This window comes from Stenella coeruleoalba, assembly GCF_951394435.1.
Source record: "Stenella coeruleoalba genome assembly, chromosome: 6".
Lineage (NCBI taxonomy): Eukaryota > Metazoa > Chordata > Mammalia > Artiodactyla > Delphinidae > Stenella > Stenella coeruleoalba.
In genome coordinates this window covers 103,229,352-103,256,744 of record NC_137151.1, presented here as the reverse complement: position 1 = coordinate 103,256,744, position 27,393 = coordinate 103,229,352, and the positions used below count along the sequence as shown (strand labels likewise).

Below are 27,393 nucleotides of genomic sequence, written 5' to 3'. Positions count from 1 at the left end.
TAAGTTAGTTACTGAGTAACTGAGGGTACTGAGTATAGCCTGGAGACTACAAAATATAATTTTTGTAGCAAAAGATACCTTCTCAGAGAGAAAGGAGAATTATGTCTATTAAGAAAATAGCTGAGGGCTTCCCTGGTGGTGCAGTGGTTAGGAATCTGCCTGCCAATGCAGGGAACACGGGTTCGAGCCCTGGTCTGGGAGGATCCCACATGCCGCAGAGCACCTAAGCCCGTGAGCCACAACTACTGAGCCTGCGTGTCTGGAGCCTGTGCTCCGGAACAGGAGAGGCCGTGACAGTAAGAGGCCCACGCACTGCGAGGAAGAGTGGCCCCTGCTCACCGCAACTGGAGAAAGCCCTCACACAGAAACGAAGACCCAACACAGCAAAAATAAATAAATAATACTTAAAAAAAAAATAGCTGACTTTGTTTATAAATTTGCTTCTAAATATAACATCTTAGCCTTAATGTCCCTGAGTTGCATTAGGCAAGCTTTTTTAACAGTGAATTAAAAAAAATTAATATAGAAAGCTTTGCTACTGATAAATTAGGTTATGAGGTGAAAAAAGAAAGACATTTATTTTTGTACACTTTACCCATATGAATAGATATTTATTTATCCATCCATCCATCATCCATGCAGCCACCTCTGTCAGTCTATCTGTAGAGCTATTATGTATCTATTTTTCTACCTGCTTGTATTTTTAGATATGTATAAAGGTAACTTTAGGTTAAGAAGATAGACATTATTATAAGAATATCCATGTAAATCTTCTTCATAATGTATATGCAGTTTATAGATTAGGTTAACAGTACACTAGTGAACACTATTAATTTTCACTACTTTTAGAAAACCTACAAGCAATAAAATTAAACAGTTGCCCCAGATTAATAAATCAGTAGCAGGGTTTTTCAGTCTTAGTACTATTGACAGTTTGGATCTGAAGTTTCTTTCTTGGGAGTGGACAAGGGTTGTCCTGTGCATATATGATATTTATTAGCAACCCAGATCTCTCCCCATAGAATGCCAGCCCACTCCAAGTGTGACCTCTATTAATGTCTCCAGACATTGCCAAATGTCCCATGGGGAGCAAAAAGCTTGAGAATCACTGTTTTATATTTATACAGGAATAATAAAAACTGACAACCATAAATATATATTAAATCACAGCTGCTAACATTATTTATTTATTTATTTATTTATTTATTTATTTATTTATTTATTGCGGTAAGCGGGCCTCTCACTGTTGTGGCCTTTCCCATTGCAGAGCACAGGCTCCGGATGCGCAGGCTCAGCGGCCATGGCTCACGGGCCCAGCCGCTCTGCGGCATGTGGGATCCTCCCGGACCGCGGCATGAACCCGTGTCCCCTGCATCGGCAGGCGGACTCCCAACCACTGTGCCACCAGGGAAGCCCCCATAATTTATTTTTAAGTTAAAAAACAAACAGAAAAATATATCATATTTAATAGATATGCAAATGATAATATCATTTAAAAGAATTTTCAAAGAAGAATATGTTTAATTTAGCTTCAGAAAACCAAACGTTCACATATTCACAAATTTGTTCTTTAACCCAGTTAATGATCACTCCATCTACTAAATCACCCAAGCTAAAAAGAACTGAAGTCATTTCCTGTTTTATTTTCTTCCTTAATCCCCATATCCAGTAAGTCACTGAAGTATTTTTTATTCCACCTCAGAAAGATGGCTGGAATCTCATCCCCAGCTATTCTGTATTCACTGCCACCATCATCTCTTGCTTGGCAAGAAGTTCCTTACTTTTCTGTCTCTACCAGCTTCTCATCATCCTGCCCCATTTTTACACTGAAACCAGGTAGATAATTCTACAAAACGAATCACAGCCTCATTCCTGTAGACAGTGCCATTAAATCCCTGCTGCCTGGAAGATAAAATTTGGAATTCCTACATTAGCTTTTTTCCAGTTGTATCTCCTGTCCTCCTGGCCTCATTTTCAGTTTGGGACTTTTAGACCTGTGAACACACCAGACGCTCTCAAGGCGCTTTGCCATAAGACATGTTATTCTTTCTGCCTAGATTGCACAACCGTGCCTTATTAACATATTCATTTCCTGAGTCTGAATAGAGAGGATTTGACAGCAGGGAATATCATGCAATCTGAAATTGCTTGATTCGTAAATTTCAGATATCAAGTGGTAAAATATGTAGACATAAAGAGACACCTTTGTGTGCTTCCTTGTGTTTACCATCAAATAACATCTTTTTATAACCGTTATGTTACAAATACAATGCAAATACTGAAAACTTCACAAAACAAAAACTAGTTTCAGGAATTTATAAAGGCATACAGTCTTGTAACTGTTAGTCTACACCAAGAAATAGAACTTTGCTAGCCACCCCCAGGAACTCAACAATGTGCCTCCTCCTAGTCTCAAACCCATTTCTCTACAAAAGTAACCACCATCCTTACTTTTATAAAATTGCTTTTTTGTGTTTCTTTATATTCACCGAAGTATGCAACCCTAGACATTTTGTTTAATTTTGGAATTTTTTTTTTTTTATTTTAAGACTTTTAAATAGAGGTTCCTCTTCCCGTCCCCATCCCTTATAATTTATCCATTCAAGCCTGGATGATTTTTTTCTGTAGAATTTTCTAGAACCTGGGTTTTCTTGTTGCTTATTCATAATAGAGTTCAACATGTTCTTCTGCCCGCTTTAGTTCCTCCAAATCAGCAGCTGGATCCAGAGACTTCATCACATTCATGTTCAATGCCTTTGGTGAAACCATAGGTGGTGGTGTGTTCAGCTTGAGGCCCAGAATGACTGGTTGTTATGAGAACTGTCAAGGGTTTTGAGGTTTTAACCTGCTTGCAAGCTAACGATTTAGCCTGGCACTCGTGTTGGCAAAGGACTTGAGACTATATGGCACAGCAGTCAGCATCAGTTCTTGTTTACATTGTTTCCCCTCTCTGCTGGGGCAGTTCCCATAGGTGTGATTGGGAAGTGGGCACAGGTAGGTATTGTACACAAAATGGATTTGTGTCACAGTGGAGGAATGCTGACCATAGGAAATTTCAATCTGTATACACTACCACGTGTAAAATAGATAGCTAGTGGGAACCTGCTGTATAACACAGGGAGCTCAGCTCAGTGCTGTGTGGTGACTTAGATGGGTGGGATGGGGGTGGGGGAGGGAGGGAGATCAAAGAGGGAGGGCGGATATATGTATACATATAGTTGATTCACTTCATTGTACAGCAGAAACTAACACAACATTGTAAAGCAACTATACCCCAATTAAAAAATAATAAAGAGGGCTGCTAACAAATTTGCCTTCTGCCCTGGAGGGGAAAACTATCATTATATTCCATTGCTGTTTGCTACACACATCCCTGAAAAGGTAGTCTGGAACAAAAGCTGATATACATGCAGAAGAACCATGCAGAATTGCCTCCTATTAATTTTCTCTATTACTGTGATATCATTTGCAGTGACCAGCCACTGATGTTAAATACCTAGAAACATTAATTCACCCCCCGCGCAAAAAAAAAAAAAAAAAAAAAAAAAAAAAAAAAAAAAAAAAAAAATCAGAGCAATAATGCTTTAATTTTTTAAATAAATTTTATTTTTAGCAGCTTTAGATGCGTAGGTAAGTTGTAAAGAAAGTACAAAGAGTTTCCATATAGATTACACTCAGTTTCCAGTATTGTTAACATCTTATATTAGTATGGTATATTTGTTACAATTAATAAACCAATACTGATTAATACTCATTTTGACTTTTTTCTTATTCATTAGTTGGAATACTTTATAAATACATGCCTTAAATCTAGTATTTGGTTACCCAGTGTTACAACTCATATATTACTGTCCAAAGGTGACTAATTAATTTAATTTAATATTATTATGATCTCATAGATTTAAATGTGTTTCATGGAACTCAATCATTTGCTATTATTATTATCATTTTTGGAATTCAAATTCCCCAGTCAGTAGCTGGGAAGGATCTCTTTCAATTGGTTCTTAAACCCTTTTGACCTGGTCATAGTAATTTGTGATAACATCCTCACTACCTGATATAATGTGATGTTTCGAGTCATCTTATAAAGTTCTTGCTCCAGATCCAGAATCTGAAATTGCTCCAAAAAATTTGAAAAGAAGGTGTATTTTTTAAAGGCTGTATCTAAAATGACTGGGATTTTAGAGCTCTGGAATAAGACAAATCTTTGTTGTTGTTGTTGTTTTTAATATTTCCTTATTCACTTTTTTTGTCTATGTTCCTTTGGGCATATCATTTAACTCTAGTTTCTTCATCTGTAAAATGGAGATAATAGTACTTAAAGAGTTGATGTGACCAGGAAATGGTATAAGGCCTATAAAAATGTTTCACATACAGAAAACACTGAATAAATATGAATTAATATAATTATCAGGAATAGTTAATACCCACTTAGAAAGTTTTGACTTGCAAAAGGATACTAAACAAGAAAAACATTTTAGTACCTAGTCTCAAGACTCCTGATCTCAGTTCATATCATGTCTGTAGTCCTTACTGTACCTACAGATATCTATAGAATACCTGCTGTGTTTGTTTGAAGTGAATATTAAGAACATTGTACGTAACATAAGACCTTGTTGTCTTTGGAAGAGATGACTCCAGCAAGTATTTATTCTTTATAAATTAAGCCTTTTCTTTTCCAGCAAATATTTACACAGTTAGTAAAGTGTATATTGGCAGTCTTGTCAAATTCAAGCCTGATACTTTGGCTCTACTATTTCTGAAATTGCTAACCCTTTTCATTTAAAAATAACAACAGACCAGTCACAAAAGCAGTCACCTCTAACTTCTAAATCCTCAAAGGCTATTTCCCAGATGCTTTTCGAGAGAGCCAACTATTTTCATGTCATTTCATGAAGGCCCATATTCCTTCTTTACATTTTGAGAGGGGAAAAATCACATTTAAAAAAGACCTCAAATGTAAAACTGTATTGTAACTCAATTGTAGATTGAAATGGTATCAAGAATTTCTCTCATCTAAACTTTGGTAATACATAGTTATTCCTTTAGAAATAGAGAAGCAGAGTTTAATATATGCTGTGCAACAGAGGCAGCATGTTAAAGAAGACAAAAGATTCTGTATTCAGAAGAAACAATGGCAGCTAATACTGAGAGCCTGCAGTAAGCCAGGCCTTTTCTTAAGCAATTTACAGGGATTTACTTCTCAAAATAATCTGGGAATTTGGGAACTTAATATCACTAGTTTACAGATAAAGAAAATGAGGCACAGAAGGATAAATCATTTACACAGTATAACACTGCTAAATGCTAGAATGTGAATTTAGGAAGTGTGTTAGTTTGCTAGAGCTGCCATAACAAAATGCCACAGACAGGGTGGCTAGAACAGAAATTTATTTTTTCACTGTTCTGGGGGCTAGAAATCTGTGATCAAGTTGCCAGCCGGGCTGTTTTTTACTGGTTTTCTCGTTGGCTTATAGATGACTGTCTTCTCTTTATGTCATTTCCCATATTGTTACCTACATGTGTGTCTGTGTCCTAAATTTCTCTTCATATAAGGATACCAGTGATTGGATTAGTGCTACCCTAATGACATCACTTTAATTTAATTACCTTTTTAAAGACCATACTCCAAGTACGATCACATTCTAATATACCGGGAGTTAGGTCTTCAACATATAGAATTGAGGGGTCTTAATTCAGACCGTAACAGGCAGTCTGGCTGGAGCCCACAACTTTATGCACTGTGTAGCACCAGTTGTTTAATTAATCAACTTTAATATCAGACATATATTTGCTTGCATATTATTTGTGCACATTCCTAAACTACACAAAATATTTGTAACTTTTGTATAATTGAACTAACAATAACATGATGAGGACATTGATCATCTTTTGAAGATCTTCAACTTTGAAGCATTTAGCCGAAATTTGTCCTGTATTTCAGAAGAGAAATTAAGATTAGCTAACTTGTACAAGGTCAATAATTAATGGAGACAAGAGTCAAACTAAAATCTGTCAGACTGCAGCACCCAAATTTAAACATTGGGCTGCATGGACCTAACCAGTTTGGTTCTCTATGGAGGAACATACACATCACACATACAATATAAATAAATATTACAGTGCTTTGATTCATGTGTAGTCTCAGATGTATGAAAGTGCTGATAAACAGTACTTTTTTAATTGAAGTATAGTTAATTTACTAATATTATATTAGTTTCATGTGTACAACATAGTGACTCAATATTTTTAATAGATTATACTCCATTTAAAGTTATTAGAAAATATTGGCTATATTCCCTGTGCTGTATTCTTGTAACGTTTATTTTATACATAGCAGCTTGTGCCTCTTAATCCTTTATTCTTATCTTTCCCCTCCCCATTTCCCACTCCCCACTGGTAACCGCTAGTTTGTTCTCTATCTGTGAGTCTGCTTCTGTCTTGTTATATTCATTCATTTGTGTTTTTTTTTTTAGATTCTATGTATAACTGATAACATACAGTATTTGTTTTACTCTGTCTGACGTATTTCATTTAGCATAATACCCCCTAGGTCCATCCATGTTTTTGCAAATAGCAAATTGTATTCTTTTTTATGAATGAGTAATATTCCATATATACCACATGCTCTTTATCCATTCATCTGTTGATGGACACTTAGGTTGCTTCCATATCTTGGCTATTGTAAATAGTCCTGCTATGAACGTTGGGGTGCCTGTATCTTTTCAAATTAGTGTTTGTGTTTTCTTCAGGTATATACCCGGAAGTGGAACTGCTTGATCTTATGATAATTCTATTTTTACTTTTTTGAGGAACCTCCATACTGTTTTCCATAGCAGCTGTACCAATTTACATACCTACCAACAGTGTTCAAGGGTTCCCTTTTCTCCACATCCTGCCAGCATTTGTTATTTGTAGACTTTTTGATTAGAGTCATTCTGATGGTGTGAGATGATATCTCACTGTTGTTTTGATTTGCATTTCTCTGATGATTAGCAATGTTGAACATATTTTCATGTGCCTATTGGCCATTTATATCTCTTTGGAAAAATGTCTGTTCAGGTCTTCTACCATATTGTTTTATTTTAATCGAGCTGTTTGTTTTTTAGATATTGAGTTGTATGAACTGATTAAATATTTTGGATATTAACTTCTTATCGATCATACCATTTGCAAAATTTTCTCCCATTCAACCTACGTTGTCTTTTTGTTTTGTTTATGGTGTCCTTTTATTTGCAAAAGATTTTAAGTTTAATTAGGTCCCATTTGTTTATTTTTGCTTTGGTTTACTTTGCCTTAAGAGACAGACCCAAAAAATTATTGCTATAATTTATGTCAGAGATTTATATTCTGCCTATGATTTCTTCTAGGAGTTTTATGGTTTCCGGTCTTATATTTAGGTCTTTAATCCATTTTGAGTTCATTTTTGTATATGGTGTAAGAAAATTTTCTAATTTCATTATTTTACATGTAGTTCAGTTTTACAACCACCACTTATTGAAGAGGCTGTCTTTTTTCCATTTTATATTCTTGCCTCCTTTGTCATAAATTAATTGACCATAGATGTATGGGTTTATTTCTGGGCTCTCTAGTCTGTACCATAGATCTATATGTCTGTTTTTGTGCCAGAACAATATTGTTTTAATGACTGTAGATTTGTAGTATAGTCTGAAGTCAGGGACCATGATACCTTCAGCTTTGTTCTTTTTTTATTATTATTTATTTTATTTATTTATTTATTTATTGCGGTACGCGGGCCTCTCACTGTTGTGGCCTCTCGCGTTGCGGAGCACAGGCTCCGGACGCGCAGGCTCAGCGGCCATGGCTCACGGGCCCAGCTGCTCCGCGGCATGTGGGATCTTCCCGGACCAGGGCATGAACCCGCGTCCCCTGCATCGGCAGGCGGACTCTCAACCACTGCACCACCAGGGAAGCCCAAGCCTTTTATCATTTTGTAATGCCCTTCTTCGTCTCTTGTTACAGTCTTTGTTTTAAGTTGTATTTTGTCTAATATAAATATTGTTATTCTAGCTTTATTTCTGTTTTCCTCTGCATGGAATATCTTTTTTCCATCCTTTCACTTTTAGTCTGTGTGTATGTATATTTAGATCTGAAGTGAATTTTGTATAGGCAGCACATATATGGGTACTGTTTTATTTGTTGGGGGGGGGTTGTTTGTTAGTTTTGTTCTTTTCTTCAGTCAGCCACCTATGTCTTTTGATTGGGGCATTTAGTCTGTTTTTACTTAACATAATTATTGATAAGTATACTTCTTACCATTTTGTTAATTGTTTTCTGATTGTTTTAGTAGTTCTTCTCTGTTCCGTTCTTCTTCTCTTGTCCTATTCCTTTGTGATTTGTGGACTCTCTTTAGTGATGTATTTGCATTTCTTTTAATTTATTTTTTGTGTATGTGTTGTAGGATTTTGGTTTCAGTTTGCCATGGTGTGTGTGTGCAATCCCTTCAAGAGTAGAGTCTCAGTTTCCCACAGCCCTCCTGCTCTTTCAGATATAAGCTCTGCTGGGTTTTAGAGCCAGATGTTATGGTGTCTTCCCAGTGCAAGCTCCACAGCCTGGGGAGCCTTATGGGCTCAGCCTCCTTGCTCCTCAGGGGGACCTTCATGGTTGTGATATCCCACTACTTGTGTGTGGCCACACCAACAGTGAGAGTTCTAATCAGACCGCATCTCTGCCCCTCATACCCATCTCAGTGTGTCCTTTTCTTTGTATCTTTAGTTGTAGAAAACCTGTTCTGCTAGCCTTCAGGTATTTTTGAGAGATAATTTTTGTGTATATATTTGTAGCTTTGGTGTGTCCATGGAAGGAGGTGAACTCAGGATTTTCCCACTTCACCATCTTGATCCAGAAACACTAAATCTTAATACTATATTTTAGATAATTATAAAGGAGTATTAAAATGCCAATTTGGAATTGAGGTTTAAAAATATAATCCAACCTGTATAAACACATGGGAAAAATATTTTTAAATTAGAGATGATGGAAATTTTAACAGTACAGATTTTCTTTTTGAAATATAGACACTTAAAATTGAGATTTGTGTGTGATTATGTAAATGGATTTACAAAAGCTCCCAATTTAATTTGTACAATCTAATTCTAGTGTAAAATGTCTATGATATGGCAGTATAGCCGAGATAAGGTCAGGAGATGAAGGACCAATTGGGAATGTAGATCTGAAGGGGGATTATTAAGAACCCTCTGGCCAGCTAAGAAAGATATAGAGGACAAAAAAAAAAGATGATTACTTTGAGAGAGGTGAGATAAGTAGTTCTCTTTTCAATGGAACTATGGTATTCACTGCAAGGAAGTCATGAGTTGAAAGCTGGCTAGGTGGCCAGTGATGAATGAATAGCCTGTAGATTTCTTAGAGAGTAGGGTTGGTAGCAGTACTACCACATAAGAGACTGGCTGGTAATAGCTGAGAGAGTGCAGTTTTGCTGGGAAGAACTGGATTAGATTCTCTGTCCCTTGAGTGTTGTTTCATGCTGTGTAAAATGATGAATTTAAATCTACCACAGTCAGGTACCTGACATTTTGCGTTACTCTATTTTCCCAAATCTAATTAGATCAGACTTTGAGCTCCTGCTTGCCAGTGTGGTCTAATCATTGGATTTTTAAGGAAAGTGGGAAAACTGAAAGCAAGATTCTAAAGCCAAATACTCTATAATGTTTGGAGGTTTCACATGTGAGTTAGATATTTGACAGTCAATTTCTATCTCTATGCAACTGGAATATGTAATGGTTGCTATATGCTTACTAATTTTTTGTGGTAAATTTCTTAATATCTTATCATAGTTAAGAATATTCTCTGCTTTAGAAATTCCCAGGTTTGCTGTAAGGGCAGAGACAGAAATTAATTGCCTAGGGAAACTTAATGGAAAGCCCTACTGTCAGAGAGGCTACAATTTGCTACTACGTTTGTCACCGTCAGAGAACACATAAATTCTGCAGTCATTACAAGCAGAGGGGGTTTTTCTCCCAATCCCCCATTCCCATAGTTCTCTGCTCCCCACTATTCTCTGTGATACTACAGATTTATTTAATTCAAGTCTACTGATCATAAGTAATCACTATTATATTTGTGTACATCTTGACTAATGGAATATGTTAGTATTACTTGTGGATAATACCTAATTGGGTATGAGTGCATAAGGCACTGGAGTAGAAGATAGGAATTCAGAACTATTTTGACTTGCTACAGAAAGTCTTGACAAAAGTGAATAGGTATATTTTCAAAGGTGCCTATACTAAAGAAAAATAACAAGGAATTGATGTATAATTTGAGTAGGAAAAAATCTAGAAAACAGTGTTTTACACATTTAGCCAAGAATGTATTGTTGATTTTAATATGTGTAAAATTTTCCCTAAACACTGATTAAATATTCAGAAATTGTGAGGTACTGCAATCAGTTGAATCTTAAGGTACATGAAGGAACATTTAAGGAACTATTCGCTATTCCCACTAAGTACAAAATTAGAGAAAATCAACTGTAATTAAAGAATAAGAGAATTGTTTCAAATACAAAAAAAATGAACAGTGGTTATAAGAGTTGTGAAACGCAATAGAGATTTAGAAATAATAAAGACTGATTTTTCTGGAATGATCTGAAGGTAAATGGAAAGCCCAGTGCAGCAGTACAATCTCTTCAATCTTTGGTTGAACGACACCCACTGAAAATACTGGGAAGTTTATAACTGCAGATTTAACATTTTTTTCTTAAAATATTATGTGGGAAAAATGGTTATGAATTTCTGTCCTTCAGAACAAACCATGCATTTTTTTCTAAGCTTATTGCTAATATGGTATGAGAAGTTGGTCAGATTTCTTTCATTTTTCCATTTCTTTTGATTTCCATCATCAAATGCCATGGACAACAAATTGTCCCTTGGATTAGAAGAGTTTTGAAGCATTTAAAAGTTTAATGATCGTCAATGGTATTCACTCCTTGAACAAAGTAGCTGTGGAAGCGTACATTGACAATGGCAATCAATCAGTCTTAGTCAGCAGCAGCTTGCACCACAAAGAGAAATATGTCTGTAGGTGGGTATTCAGTTTTCATTTGACAAAATAGGCAGTTTCCTGGGACTAGCCATACTGAACCAGAACCAGAGCCAGGGTTTTCTCTTTTCTGGTGTATTCTGATGATTTCTACTTACCACTGTGGTCCTTGGACACAAGTCATGATTGTGTTGTTCAAAGAATTTTTTTTTTATTATCAGAACGTTCATAAAATCATTTTCGATGGAAAACAATATCTAAGAAGAACTTAAACATTGCATTCTCCTTTTTAATTCAACAGTCATTATTGAATCTCTTTTCAGTGCCAGGGTCTGTACTAAGGGCTATAACATACACAGAAACAATATAAGGAACAAATTCAATAATTTAGGAATAAATTGCAAGTTGAAGAGGCAAAATGTAAACATACTGAAGATCACACAACAAAAAGGTTAAAAGCAATGGTTCTTATAAATATTTTTGTCTTCAACTCCGATTGTCCACAGATAGTTTGTCTGCCTTGGCTATTAACAGAGATAACAGTGTTTGTAATAGCTAGCAGTTGCTGCACTCTTACAGACATTTGTCTTATATCTTCTAATCCTTATAACACCTTTATAAGAGAGGTATTGCTATTTATTTTTTAAAGATGAAGAAACTGAGGCTCAGAGAGGATAAACATTTTGATCAACACCACAAAGTTAGAAAGCATAGCCCGGCTTTGCCTAGTAGTTGAGCCCATATTTCTTACCATTATACTTTCCACAGATAAGTCCATATGCTTAAAACTTGTTTTTATTTTTATAAAAAATTTTGAGACATTTAAAAGTCTTGTGCTGCTCACATTCTTTCTAATGGCTGAAAAGAAAGGAACAATGGATAACTAACATGATTATGTGACCTAATCAGACATTGTAAGCTTAATTGACCGTTAGGTATCTCTTGACTTTTTACCCAGATTTCTTAGTGACCTGCCGATATTAACTCATAAGCATGTTACTGACCCTTTTTCATTATTAAGAAATCCTGCCATTACTAAGTTGCTTCCTGTAATTTTATTTGCAATCAGTATGCCTGGTAGCTCATGTTATCTGCAGTGGAGTTTCCCATTGAGATGTTTCAAGATATTTGTTCCCAGAAAGGTTTTAAGAGTACCTACAAGAATGTGGCTCTGAATTCCGGAAAACAGAAAACTTAGGAGGACAAAACAAGGCATATTTGTGGCTTTTAAATATAAGAATTTTATATTCATCTCCCATAATTCTTTCAAAATTCTTTGATTCCATGAGCCCCTCCAGATATAAATCTTGGGTTGAGGGATTTGCTATAATCTTTTTCTTCTTAATATTTACATTATTTGCTGTGTAGGAGTTAGTGGTATGTGGGATGAGTGAATAGGATCTTCACCATCATTATTAGCAAATAATTCATCATGAATGAATTACATATCACCTACTCATGGGCGGCTTTGTTCAAAATGGTTTGAACATATGCTTTCTCAGCATTATCACATCATGATGCCCAGAGTTCCCACTGCAAAAGGATTATTTGTTAAGGTAATGGTTAAGTTACATGCATTATTTTGCAAGACCAGAGGGTAATAAATAAGCAGAATGGGTAATGAAAGAAACTCATTTTAGACACAAGAATCTCAATTAAAACAGTAAATCCCTCCTGTCCCAGAATCTGGACAAGGGAGTAGCTGTTGCTATTAACCTGACCTTTTATGAAGATAACAAAAATGTTTCTAAGAATACTTTAATGCACACTCTGGAATGAGGAGTACATACATTTCACAATGCAATTAATTCAAATATTTATACATTAAATACTATGTGAAAACAAAGATGCTCTTAGTTATATTTTACTTTCTCATGTAGCTAAAGGCACTTGGAGCATCCTCTTCTATGATTAGTTGATTTTTCTCTATATTTTCACCATTGTTCTTGGCTTATATCCATAACACTTTTTATACTAAAGGCTTTATTATTTGCAGGTTATTTGTAGCCTCTGCTAATGTGTGGTCCAAAAACCATGCCAAATGGTGCATCTGTATCAATTAATAGCTAAAAAGAATTTATCCCTCTAATAAACACTGCAGAATTGCCTACTGACATTGTGTCTTTGCTCATAAACCTCTTCATTTTCCTGAGTGCGCTTCACCTGTGTTTTCTCTGATAATCCCATCAATGTGACCTTCTATCCTAAGATAAGCCAATAGATTTTTACAGTTTTTGTTAAAAAGATCCACTTCTTAGGTGAAGTTAGAGCTAATGGTGAGTTTGTTAGGAAGAATGATGGATATTATAATATGTTTTTAGACAAAGGATTGATAATATATCCTCTGCCCCAACATTTATTATAGTGCTATTATTGTAACCTAGAGCAGCTGATAATAATTATATATAAGCCAAAAAAATAAATTATTTTTATAATGAATGAAATAATTTTACTTTTTAGACCAAATGATGTTAGAAATTGTTTATGATCTCTCTTTTAAGAACTCAAAGGGATAACAGCACAATCATTGGAACAGTGGTTGAAGGAGAACTTGTAGGGCTCTAGGGCTCCACTATTCCAGGCAAGTGTGATTTTAAAACAAATTGTAGCATGCAAACAATGCATGCCACTGCTGATCTTTAACCCCTCTTCCCATTCCCCAGAGCATTCATCTCTTCAATCCAAAATGCTCAGTGTCTCAGGAATTCCCGTTGTGACATAGAGTTCCCAATTTGATGCCAGACATGAGTAGTTTCATGTGTCCCTTGCCTCTTTGTTGCCACCTTTGCTCTATTAGCATTCTACTCATCACGATGATGAGTGGTAGCATGTTTATCCTTAAGAATTGTGGACCTGGGGCCTTCCCTGGTGGCGCAGCAGTTAAGAATCTGCCTGCCAATGCAGGGGACATGGGTTCGAGCCCTGGTCCGGGAAGATCCCACATGCCGCGGAGCAACTAACCCCGTGCACCACAACTACTGAGCCTGCGCCCTAGAGCCCGTGAGCCAAAACTACTGAAGCCTGCGCACCTAGAGCCCATGCTCTGCAACAAGAGAAGCCACCGCAATGAGAAGCCCACGCACCGCAGTGAAGAGTAGCCCCTGCTCGCTGCAACTAGAGAAAGCCCACGTGCAGTCAAAAATATAAATAAATAAATTAATTTAAAAAAAAAAAGAATTGTGGACCTGGGACAATATACATGGAGGCCTACATACTGTGGGGCTTATTGTTTATTATAAATCAAGCAAATATTATTCAATAAAATAAGTTCTATCCTCCCATTTTGATGGATGTATCTTTATAACAACCTGGAAAGCCAAGTGAAATGTTAGAATTTTTGGACTCCTCAGGAATATGGTGGCATAGAAAGAGATGGCCTCCAGCTTCCAGCCCCTCCTTCACCTAGTTCTATCCAGTTTTGTGAGAGGTCTTGCACACAAGTGAATGGACACTCTAGTCCACACATCCAGGATCCATACACTCTCCCCTTAAACATCTGCACCTGGACCATCCATCTTTCTTAACTGTATGCAAATTGGTGGCACAGTCTGTGGTCTGGGGGACAGAACAGAACTGGGAAAGATGATATTACAGGCCCTGTACTCGGGTGTGGGGGGTGGCTTTTGAGGAATGGAATTCTGGGTTCACAGGGGTTTGGAGCATGATCTGTCTAGAAGAGGGCATTGCAGGCTGCGGGTGGGTACTCCTCTGGACTCCGTAGACTACCTAGTGGTGAAGGTATGGCCAGAGAAGAGCCAGAGTGTTCAGCAAACATTTGTTGGTTTCTTACTAAGTACTAGCACTGTTCTGGTCCCCTGGGAAACATGAGTGAACAAATTAAAATGTTTGCCCTTATAGTGCTTATATTCTGGGAAATAGAGAAAAAGACTATAAATACTAAATGTAGTAAATATATAAACTATATATTTTGTTAGCGTGTGAGAAGTACTGTAGAAACAATAAAAATTAGAGCAAGGAAAGATGGGAGGGTTGCCATGTTAAATAGATCAGTCAGGCTTGGCCTCAACTGAGAAGGTAGATTTGAGCAAAAACTTGAAGGCAATGAGGAAATCAGCCAAGAAGATAATAAGAGGGAGAGATGCTCAGGCCCTTAAAAGTACAGTGAGCACCTCGAGGTAGGACAATTCTCAGCATGTTGAAAGAACAACAAAGAGACCAGCAAATCTGGAAAGAGTGAGCAAGGTGTAGAGTTAAAAAGAGAAGTCAGAAAAAGAATGATGACCAGATCATATAGTGTAGCACCGTCCAGTAGGAATACAATGAGAGCCATAAAAATGTAATTTAAAATTTTCATGTAGCCACAAAAAAAGGTACGAAGAAACAGGTAAAAATCAACTTTAATAGTGCATCTAGTAAAAATCAGTTTATCGAAAATGTTTTCATTTCAACATGCAATCTTTGAAATCCAGAGTGTATTTTACACTGACAGCACATCTCAGTTCGTACGAGCTACATTTCAGTTGTTCAGTAGCCACGTATGATTAGTGGTTGCTCTACTGGACAACACAGATATAGGTTTTGACTCATCCTTGAAAGAACTTTGACTGTTACCCTGAGTGATTTGGGAGGCATTTCAGTTTTAAGAATTGAAGTGTCATGATTTGATCTATGTTTTAAAAACATCAGGGCTAGCCTTAACGGAGAATACACCAAAAGGGATCAAGTGTAGAAACAGGGAGACCCGTGACAGTAATCTTGATGAAGAATGACGGTGGCTCAGAGGGTACCAGTGGATGCCCTAAGTGGTTGAATTGCTAATCCTTTTAAAGATAGAACAAATAGGATGAATTGCATTTGGTGTGGGAAAGGGAAGTAAAGAATGATCCCAAGACTTTGGCCTGAATAACAGGAAGGATGGATTGACATCAACTAAGATGACCAAGACTGTTAGGAGGATGGGGAAAGAAGATAGATGTTCAGTCTTGGGAAGGTGTATCTGAGAAGCCTATGAGGCATCCAACTGAAGATGCAGAGTAGGCTTGGTTATGAGTCTGGAGCTTAGGAGAGAGTTTGGATGTAAAAGTTTGGAGATCATCAACCTTAAAATTGGGTAAGACAAGGGGGGGAAGAGTAGATAGAAGAGAGGACCAAGGACTGAGCATTGGGACATCTGAAATTAAGAGATCTAAAATAGCATGAAATTGACATTAAATAATATCAAATATTTGAGCACTTTTGAATTACGTTTAATTAAAAAAATAAGATGTATATCCACTGCTGTCATTATTTGCATTTTACTAAAATCTATAGCTTTAGATGAAGGCTAAAGCCTTTTTTGTGATTTTTTTTTGCTTTAAAATGTCTCACAAACCTTTAAGTAATTAACTTATATCATAGACAACTACATTTAAACAATAAACAGTCAAAATAAAAATTGTGGTTGTAATCAAATTAGAAACCATAATCAGTATCTAATGCATATTTTTATATATAAATATATGCATATATTCGCCAGAGATGTATAAGGCAATTGTTCTTTGATAACTATAGATTTAAACACTAATATAGCAGCTTGAAATCTGTCCCACAGTCTACAGTCTACAAACTAAGGCATCTTTGTTTTATTTGTGATAAGCTTACCAATTTGTTTTTATTAAATATAAAGTTTGATTGATGGTTATGTGTTCTTACCTCATTTTAGTCTGTCGGAGAATGAGATCTTTACTCCTTTCATTATATTCAGATCTCAAATATGAGGAATGCTTCATACAATAAAATTCATTCTTTTTACTATAAACACATTCATGACTTTTAAAAAAATACAACTAATTCTTCAAATGAGATTCTAACCCTTGTGATCTTGTGTGTCAAGGCAATTATTTATAGTATAATATGGAAATTAGTGTATTCAATTAAAAGCTGAAAATTGGAATTAAATAACTCATTTTTATCTAAATGACTACATAAACATACTGAAAAACAGTTTTTAATTATTTAACACAGGCAATTGTTTGTGTCTTTTCAGTCTATAAGAGAAGTCACAGGCTACGTGTTGGTGGCTCTTAATCAGTTTCGCTATCTGCCTCTGGAGAATTTACGCATTATTCGTGGGACAAAACTTTATGAAGATCGATATGCCTTGGCAATATTTTTAAACTACAGAAAAGATGGAAACTTTGGACTTCAAGAACTTGGATTGAAGAACTTGACTGGTAAGGAAAATATATAAAATAGCAAATGTACTCTTATTATCAATATAATAGACACACACATATGGGTGTATGGTTTCTCCAGTGTATATTACATTGAGGAACATTATAAAGGCATTGAAATATATACTATTTATTCATTTTATGAGAAATGATGCCCTGCGATTCCCTTGTTTTATGTACAGATATTGTAAATGCAGTCTGACTATATCTCAGCTGAACAGAAGTACGCTCGAAGGAAATGCTCAGTGACTGAAAACTGAGATATGAAGCAGGTTTAAGAATGCTATGTTTTGTGGTCTTAGGTGAACAGTGGACCATATCATCAAATCTCTGCAATAATACCCTAACTTTCACTTTCGTTACAGCTCAGTAAATACACAAACCATTATATCTAGTTCCACTAATCTAGCTTTTTGTATAATCCCTTATTTTCGAAAAACGTATCTAATGTATTGATCCAGTTTTGATTTCTTTTATTGAGTAGCTCACTAAATTCCATTAGTAATTCGTTCTCATAATGCTTTAAAAACATCAGTGATTTTTTCCCCCTAAGGTTGGAAATAGGTAATTGCTAACAACTTAAATTATCATCTTGCTACAAAAAACACTTTGAGGGAATTTGTTTTGTAAACTGGTCCTTGCAATCCCACTGATATCTTTTCAATTCATATAGTTCAGAGTTTTGGTACAGGGATTCTAATTGTGAATTTTGCCATATGTGCCTGTAACCAAAATGCACGAATTAGTAATTACATCACAGTGAGAGAAAGGAGTTTGAACTATTAATTTAATGTAAATTAATATGATCTATATATTTTGCATCAAAATATCTATTGACTTTGTGTGCGTTTGAGTCCACACAGTGTTGATGTTTCTTGATATTGGAATCTGAAATATTTTAGACGTATTCCCTTAAAATATTAAGAAACAGATAAGATTAATATTGTCAGGTTATTAAAATTATATGCTTCTTTTATTTACAGTGGACATAAAATATATAATTTTAAGTTAGAAGTAGCTTCATAGTTATCTAGACATGAGCTAAAATTGGGATATTTTGGATGAAGAAAGGAGTGTTGATTATGTTATTTATTTTGAACATGATTGCTATAGAATTGATGACATAATGGTAAATGCAAATTGCTCAGAATTTATAGATTCCTTCATCAACATTTTTACCTTTTTTTCTTTCAAAGATAGTCTTCTTATTGAAGGGCAGGATATTTGACTAAATTGCTACTTGCATGGAAATAATGATAGGAGGAAGATTTTTGGAAATGGAACAGATAGAGAAAAATTGAATGATTGAAATTAGGAATCTAAAAATAACATGATCTAGTTAAAACTTGCCTAGGAAGCATTGTGTTTTCTTCGTGATTTTTCTCTGATTATATTAAAGAAAAATTGAATAAATTTATCTTCAAATTTTTATGATACTTAAATTATGTTATTCCAAAATATGTGCTATTTGAAGAATCTTTTCACACATAAAATTAGTCTTTAAAGAGTTCTCTTATTTATTTCCACATTAACATCAATACTATTAAAAAATTAAAAAGGAGTTATTTTGTCAAACTATGCCACATTTAAACATACCTTGTCTATTGAGTGAGCTTACACCACATCTTACTTATGATTGTGACAGTTGTTTGACTTGTTTCAATCAAAATATAACACTATTATTTAAAAAATATTACTATTCCCTAAGCTGCCAAAAAGCCTTATATTTTCCTGTGCAGCAGTAGAAATGGGTAATTAATAAATGAATAAAAGAATGATTTGAGTATTTAGAAAAAAATATGTATTTGTTCAAGAGTTATTATTAATTCATTTTTTGAATATGAGTTAATGAAAAGTACAGTAAAATAACCGGTGGAAAATTTAGACAATTTGGGAAATTTCCAGATATTTTAATATATTTATTACATAGTTGACAATTACATGCCAACGTTATTCCTAGAGATAATCTAGAATCGTTGTTCGTATTTTAGGTAATAAGATCAGGAGTGTAACTCCAATTTTGAAAATCAGAAGTTATACAGTAAGCACGACTGTGTTTGTGTGTAAGAATGTATGAGGAAGGACAGGAGACATATAACTGTTCAGCTCTTCATCAAAGAGGAATTGAAGATAAAGTTTGCTCTACAGTAATATCTTAAAGAGTTCAGTGTTCTAGGTAACCTGATTAAAGTAGCAAGCAAGCATTGGAGTTCACTTTAGGTGAGATTGTTTTCGTGTTTTGAAAAGATTTTTGTTTTATTTTGTTTGTTGATGGGCTATCCAAAGAAAATTGGTAAACTTTTTTTCCTTTTTTAATTTAATGTTATTGAAATATTAAGAGTAGGGCTACCAGGTCTGGCCTTAAGTTTAGACTTACCTTGTGGAATATGAGGGGAAATAGAAAACCTGCTGAGTAGTCACATGTCTCACCACCTAACTACAGTAGTGAATTAAATTTTTAACTCAGTTCTTTCTTTCTTTCTTTATGTTTGGCTGTGTTTGGGTCTTGTTTCTGTGCGAGGGCTTTCTCTAGTTGCGGCAAGCGGGGGCAGCTCTTCATCGAGGTGTGCTGGCTTCTCACTATCGCGGCCTCTCTTGTTGCGGAGCACAAGCTCCAGACGCACAGGCTCAGTAGTTGTGGCTCACGGGCCTAGTTGCTCCGCAGCGTGTGGGATCTTCCCAGACCAGGGCTCGAACCCGTGTCCCCTGCATTGGCAGGCAGATTCTCAACCACTTTGCCACCAGGGAAGCCCTTTAACTCAGTTCTTAAGGGGCCAGCAACATCAGCATCACCTGGGAACTTGTTCTAGATATGCAGATTCGTGGGCTTCACCTGAGCACTAATGGATGAGAAATTCTGGGGATGTGACCCACCAAATTTAAGGATCCCTCCAATGATTCTGATGACTATTAAAGTTTGAGAAACAATGTTCTAATTAATTAAAGATACCAAGAAATTGTAGCAAAATGTCTAGTTAATCTCTTCACACTTACTCGATCCAAATAATTTTCATTCATTTATTATCTCCTGGAAGGAAGAGAAGGAATGGTACAGAGAACAGATAAGTTTTTGATTGAATGACAAGAAATATACTCTCGACTGGTGTGAGAATGCAAATAATACACTAGCAGCCTGGATGGAAATGTGGGTATAAAAGAATTTGGAAATAAAAAAGATGCCAGGAATAGAATTTCTTCCATATTACCGTTTTGTCTAACACCAACTTTACATAATAGTAAACCATTACAAGGACAATAATAATTTATTGAGAACTTTCCTTTTAAGCAAAATTTTCCTTTTGAGCACTTTCAGCAAGATAAATAACAAATACTAGTGTTGTAAAAAATAATTTTGAGATTGAGATTTTAAAGCTTTTTGATGTATCCATATTATGTTTCTCCTGAAATCTTTTTTTGCTGTGTTGACTTTAGACTAGTATTCCTTTATAATAGTATGTATGCCTCCTGCAAACTCTATCTTTGTGTAAAAGGGATGTTCGGTTAACATGAAGATTGTCATATATAACGGTTAATGGTTGGTTACCACTTATACATATATAAATTAACTCACCACTTTACCCATTCTAACTAACTTAACTTGATGCTCACCAAAAGCTATTCCTTGGACTATAAACATTACTACAGATCTCACTTAGATACTTTTATTTTGGATATGCCCAAAGACAAGAAACATACTTAAACATATTTTCCAGAAAGACTTGTCTTACTGCTGCCACTCACATTTCCCTGGTTCATTATGGGTGAGGTGGGGCAGAGTGGAGAAGAGGCAGGTCCCTAGACTAAGGATATGCCACACAATCCAAAAGGGAATAAGGAACTTGTCATGGCAAGCTCTAGGTGCCCTGTTAACACTGGGTCATCCTTTTCTGGTCAAGAGAGATAACATACTTCCATCAGTGTGTCTCTTCAGGCATATAATCACCTCGAGGCCACTGGGAATGACACTGCTGCATCAGAGGACAGAGCTGGACAGAGTTCATTATTACTTCCTCTTTTAAGGTCACTTGCATGTGGCTGTTGTTCTTATTAATCATTCCCAGTGATGATGTTCTGATAATTTTTTTACCAGCTCCTTCTTAGCCAAATATTCCTCTTTGAAATTCAAGCCAACGTTTAATATAATATACTTACAACCTTAAGCTGATGAGCACCTACTTGTTTAGTCACCTTTCTGGCCAAAATATAAAGGTTATTTCATTATATGGGACATAAAAACCACTGTTATTTTTCCCTTTTATAATTTATAAAATTACCTCATCTGTTAGTAATGGTGGACAGTATTATACAATTTCATCAATATATTGTAGATATGAAGGAACCTTTGAGAAGTATCTGTGTACTTATATATATTCTAGTATACATGTCCTATTTATAATGATGATAAGCCAGGTACAAATATTTTTATTTATTATTTATTTATTTATTTATCGCTGTGTTGGGTCTTTGTTGCTGCGCACGGGCTTTCTCTAGTTGCAGCAAGTGGAGGCTACTCTTCGTTGCAGTGCGCGGGTTTCTCATTGCAGTGGCTTCTCTTGTTGCGGAGCCAGGCTCTAGTCATGCGGGCTTCAGTAGTTGCAGCACGTGGGCTCAGTAGTTGTGGCGCACAGGCTTAGCTGTTCTGCGACATGTGGGATCTTCCCGGACCAGGGATCGAACCCATGTCCCCTGATGTTAGCAGGTGGATCTTAACCACTGCACCACCAGGGAAGTCCAGTACAAATTTAATACAGGAATATGTTCATTTTTCTTAACAAATTTCACATTGAAGAATATTTGAATTTTCTCCTTATGAATTATGAGAATATATCTTTTGAATGGGTGAAATTTAGGATGATACAAATACACAGTTTATATTTTCCAAGTGTTAACCGAATGTGCTGCATATTTTTAGACCTACAGATTCATATATTAATGCATTTAGTATATTATGACTATTCTAATTGTTTGGTTAACTGTGTCACCTCAGATTATTATTTGAGATGTGGACACAAAAAAAGTAACCAAAATATAAAATGCTTAAGTTATTTTGAGAGCCCACAATAATAAGGGTGTATTAAATTTACTGAATTCTGACAGACTCAAAGTAAAGTTAAATGCTTAGTCTAGGAGATACAACATCTGAACTGATGTAACACTTGAACAGTGTCACATCTGAGCATTACATCTGAATGTCTGCCTTCAAGTATGCAAAGGCTATTAAGTAAAATAGTTCACCAGAGTAATGCAGCACCTTTTAATGTTTAAATTTCTTAACCCCCTTTGGCATTATTTGTAATGGTCAAATAATCTAATTTTGAAATAGACAGGCCACCTGTAACTGACTCAGTGTATATCAAAGAACATGGATGTGGAATCAGAAAAATCTCTGTTTAAATGTCATATAATCACATAAGAGTCCACGTCTCACTGAGATTTAGATTCTTCATTGTTAAAACTGAGAGGAAAATTCCACCTCACAGTGTTAGTTATAGGCACTAACAAAATAAAGCAGGGAACTTGTCAACCACAGTACCTTTCACATAGAGGATGCTTAGGAAATCTTAGTTCTCTTATTGTTTTGTTTTTAGCTTTCCTTTGTGTCAATACACAGACAAAACAATTATACCTGTTTCTGCATATTCAAATAGGTTCCTGTTGCTTCATTGGGGCTTTGACAAGTGATTTGTTTAGACAAAAAGATGCTCCAAATTTCAGCGTTTCTTCTGATACCACTTAGAAATTACTTTAAGTATAAACTCTCTTCCTCGGTGGTGAGAAGCCTGAGGCTTTTCTCTGTCTACTTTCAGTATGATTGCTGCCTTCAGTACTTCACAGCTCTTCTCTAGTCTTTCAGTGTCTCACCCCAAGCACCTGTTGCCCTAGCCCTTCATTTCAAATTCCCATCATCATGTTTCACCCTTCATTGGCCCTGACATTTGTCTTGACCAAGACAAGAGACATATTCATTCTAAGTTCTTTTACTGACACTAGAGTCTCTAAGCATTCTTCAGCAGCTCTGTGAAAGGTCTTAGTAATGTATGAGTGGCTTCAACCAGCCTAGTTCAGGGATTGCTGTTAAATACGATGTTTGACAAAAGTACTACCAATATTTACATAAGAAGAAGCACTCGGCATATTGTGATATCTGTAGGAAAAAAAAAAATGATTCCGAGAATACTCCTAGCTTAAAGTAAATTAGTTGGAAAATGATTTGATCAAAACTAACCTATAGTGAGAATGCTGTGAGTCGGATGAAATCAGCAAACAGTGGCGCATTCTTATGAAGGTGTCAATTTTTAGATCAGGTCCGCAATTTCTAAAATTGATACTCTAATCAGTATTTTTCAAAGAAGAATTGTTTGCTTGTCATATCAAACAGTGTATATTAACTAGAAAAGGAAAACGATAACAATATGTTTATGTGTATAAGTAAAACAGAAATATAGTTGAAAGAAAATGTTATAAAAATGGGATCAGATAGTGTGACCATTTCAGCAAATTTCTAGGACTCATTCTCAGCTTTAGAGAACTGATGAGTGAATTTATGAAATTGAATGAAGGTAAAATGGGAATATCTCCTGCTATACGACTGATCAGAGGGGAGATTGTTATTGGAGAAATGAGACATGGGAAGAGGGATTTTCAAGGAACAGAACCATTTTTTCTCCACTAGTCATCATGTTTTCAATCACTAGTACTAAGAAAATCTACTCAGCCCATAAAAAGCACCCCCCTTGATTTACATCCCATTCAGTTTTCCTAAAAGGTCCCATTCTGTGAGCTACATTCTTTTTCATCGCTATAGAATCCTTAGGAAAAATTTTGGGAAAAACTAGCATTATGAGAGTCTCTCAGAAAAAGTTCCTGCTTGAGTCTTTAAACCCCTGTCATTATTCTTTCTTGTCTCTAAGATACACCAAGATCTGTATATTCCCCTCCCTAAGAGAAAGCACATATATTCTAAGAAAATATGTAAGGTCAACAAATTCCCTTATTAAAGCTCATTTGTTGAGACACCATGCTTGTTTGCTTATGACATTTAGAGATGGAGGAAAATCTTTGCTCCTCGGGGTCTTAAATGTAGTAAGAGAAATTGATTTGTTATCACCATAAGTCCATGATTTCACTCTGAGAAAAAAAGCAAAGATATCAGAATAGCTACCTCATCTTTACCCCAGGACATTAGCTTTGCCAGGCGTGCAGATACTCAACTGAATAGAGTTGGCAAATTCTCTGCATCACTCCCAGTCACCAAACAACATTGGGACCAGAAGCATTGCTTCATGGCACATCAGAACTCGAGAAGCAGTGTAAGTGGTATTTGGGGATAGCCTGCAACTGTATTTGAGCGGGAATAAAGAACGTGTGGAGTCTTTGACAAGTTTAGTTAGAGGAGGCAGCCCCAAGCTTGGCAGACCCTAAAACTCTCAGCCAGAGATAAGAAATGAGGCTACATGTTGTTCTCTTCCCATGTTTACCAAAGGCATGATACTGATAATTTCCCATGTTGTCATGGAGTTTCAACTTTACAAAATGCTTTCAGGGTTCCTTTTCTTTGTTTCACACACAGCTGGAAAGTATCTTTATTGTAATTTTACATCTAGGAAACGAGGCTTAAAGTGTTGTGGCTAATAAGGGCACCTTATTCTAGAATCTAGACCTATTTTTCATCTCTTCATATTGTGCCATTGCTAAGAAATGTTTAGGACAATTTCTCTAGGTGAGGCCATAGTCAGCGAAATATTAAAATGGCTGTAAACATAAACAATCCAAACTTTAAACAGCAGACATGAAGGTTGTGTTTTAGAAAGAACTTCCTGATTTTAATTGTTGTATAATACTTTAATACATCATGAATGTATGTATGGGAAATGGTGGTAAGTTGAGAATAAAATACAAGCAAACACATAAAATGATAATACGATAAATACTGAATATGACTTTAAAGTATCAGATCTATTAACTAATTTCATAGCTACTGCCATTCTACTACAGCTTTTTTTTTTTTTTTTTTTGCGGTACGCGGGCCTCTCATTGTTGTGGCGTCTCCCGTTGTGGAGCACAGGCTCCGGATGCGCAGGCTCCGGACGCGCAGGCTCAGCGGCCGTGGCTCACGGGCCCAGCTGCTCCACGGCATGTGGGATCTTCCCGGACCGGGGCACGAACCCGTGTCCCCTACATCGGCAGGCGGACTCTCAACCACTGCGCCACCAGGGAAGCCCCTCTACTACAGTTTTTTAAAACTCGAAGTTACTGAATTCAGCCATAACTCAAATGTTTATTAATAGACTCCGTTTTACTGGTAAAGTTAAGGATTCTTTTGGAAAATGATGTCAATTCAAATATTTGTTAGCTTTGTTTTCTTCCACTTTTATATTCAAGACATTGTACTGAGGCATGAACTATTCCAAATTATCTCTACCTGTCTTCTCTCAGTAAATATATTTCTGACAAATATTTACCCACCAACTGCAATGTGAATGTATTTTCCCCAATTATTATATTATTATTTTTTACTCAAGCATCTCTGTGGAGTTAAGTGCCTTCATTTTAATCTGTTTTACCTTCTAAAGCAGCACTGTCCAATAGAACTTTCTGTGATGATAGAAACATTCAGTCTGTGCTCCATAATTGAGTAGCCATTAGCCAAATGTAACTACTGAGAACTTGAAAGGTGGCTAGTGCGATGAAGGAAATTAATTTTTAATTTTATCTAATGTAGTTTATTTAAATTTAAATAGCCAGATGTGGTTAGTGGCAATCATATTAGATAGTGAAGCATTAAAGGACAGCATATTTTACTGAACCCAACGCAGGAGGCAATTAAATTTACAAGCCTGGAGAATCAGAGCACAGGCTCTGAATCCGGACCTCCTCCGTTGAAATCCTTTTTTGAGGCAAGTGATTCAATGTTTTAAGCCTTGATTTCCTCTTCAACTGAGTGTAATGAGAACACTTAGTTCATAAGACAGTTGTGAAAGTTGAATTATAAACTACATATAGCATTAAATGCAGTTCCTGAAATAAACGTCATTCATTATTACTTGAGAAGAAGAATGCTTTTGGTTCAAATAATAGAAACAGTCTATTTTTACAACCATTGAAAGAATGTTTGACTTATATAATCAAATTATAAATTATAAAAGGTGTCATTTGTGATTTAGGACCTAACCATATTATATTTGAGTAAGCTGGGTTCTGGATGTCGTGCTTTGCTTCTTAATATGCTTTAAACTGCTAATTATTATGACTTTAGATTTCTGTTTGTCAGAAATCTGACTTTTTATAAATGAGATTTTTATTCTCCCTTTTCAGTTCCCACAGTGTAAGCATCTAGTTATAAGTAGGTCCCTATGTCTATTTCTTAAATAAGTTCATTGAAAAAGTTAAGGACTAGGAGATTTTAATGACTTTTACAGCTAAGAAACTATATTGAAAAGTCTGCTGAGAATTATTTCTGGCACAGACAATGCCCATATCTTTAGGATGTTCCAGTTTATGTTGAAAGTTTTTCTTTGTTACATAATATTTATTTAATAACAGATAACAAAAGAAACTCTTCTATGAAACATTTTATCAAATAGGTAACTACGATATTTCATCAAATTTAAGTCATCATTAATTTTGAAAAAATAGTTTTGGCCATTGTTTGCACGCCACACTAAAAAAGAGACAAAGTAAAATCCCAGCATAAATGTAAATGATTGTATGAAAAATCGAGATCTTAGCAATATTAAATATGAAAATTGTATGCATTTTAGAATTGATAAATTAATAATATATAAAGAAAATAGAGATACAACAAACCTCTTATTATTTTCTGTATCATAGCACAATAGCTGTTCTTGTAATGGTAAAGCTACTGTGGAAGTATTTGAACCAAGTTGCAATAGAAATGGCCAATATTTCATAAATAATGAATGGTATTTTCCATTTATCTGTATCTATCAGAGAATAGGTAAAAGTGAATTTGCATGGCTTAACACCTTTTGATGTAATAAACATTACTAAACAGGAAATTTGAATTATTGGTTTTTTTGTTCCTGGATTTAATTGGCTTATTGACGGTACTGGCAAAAGAGAAGGAAATAATTTCAAAGGTAAAAAAAAAAATCATTTATTCTAGGACTGTCCCTTAAACATTCCTCTCTTAGTAATGCATATCAGTTAGATTATTATAAGACATAAGAGAGAAAAGAAG

General features: G+C 35.5%; 1 protein-coding gene across 3 annotated transcripts in view; it reads left to right on the top strand.

Annotated features, from left to right (window-relative positions):
* Nucleotides 1-27,393, top strand: part of ERBB4 (erb-b2 receptor tyrosine kinase 4) — a 1,115,448-nt gene that overhangs the window by 580,484 nt on the left and 507,571 nt on the right. For all 3 annotated transcript variants that reach the window (XM_079925304.1, XM_079925305.1, XM_079925303.1), the window contains one exon: nt 17,006-17,192. In XM_079925304.1, the coding sequence (XP_079781430.1) occupies nt 17,006-17,192 (187 nt within the window). The remainder of the gene's footprint in view (nt 1-17,005; nt 17,193-27,393) is intronic.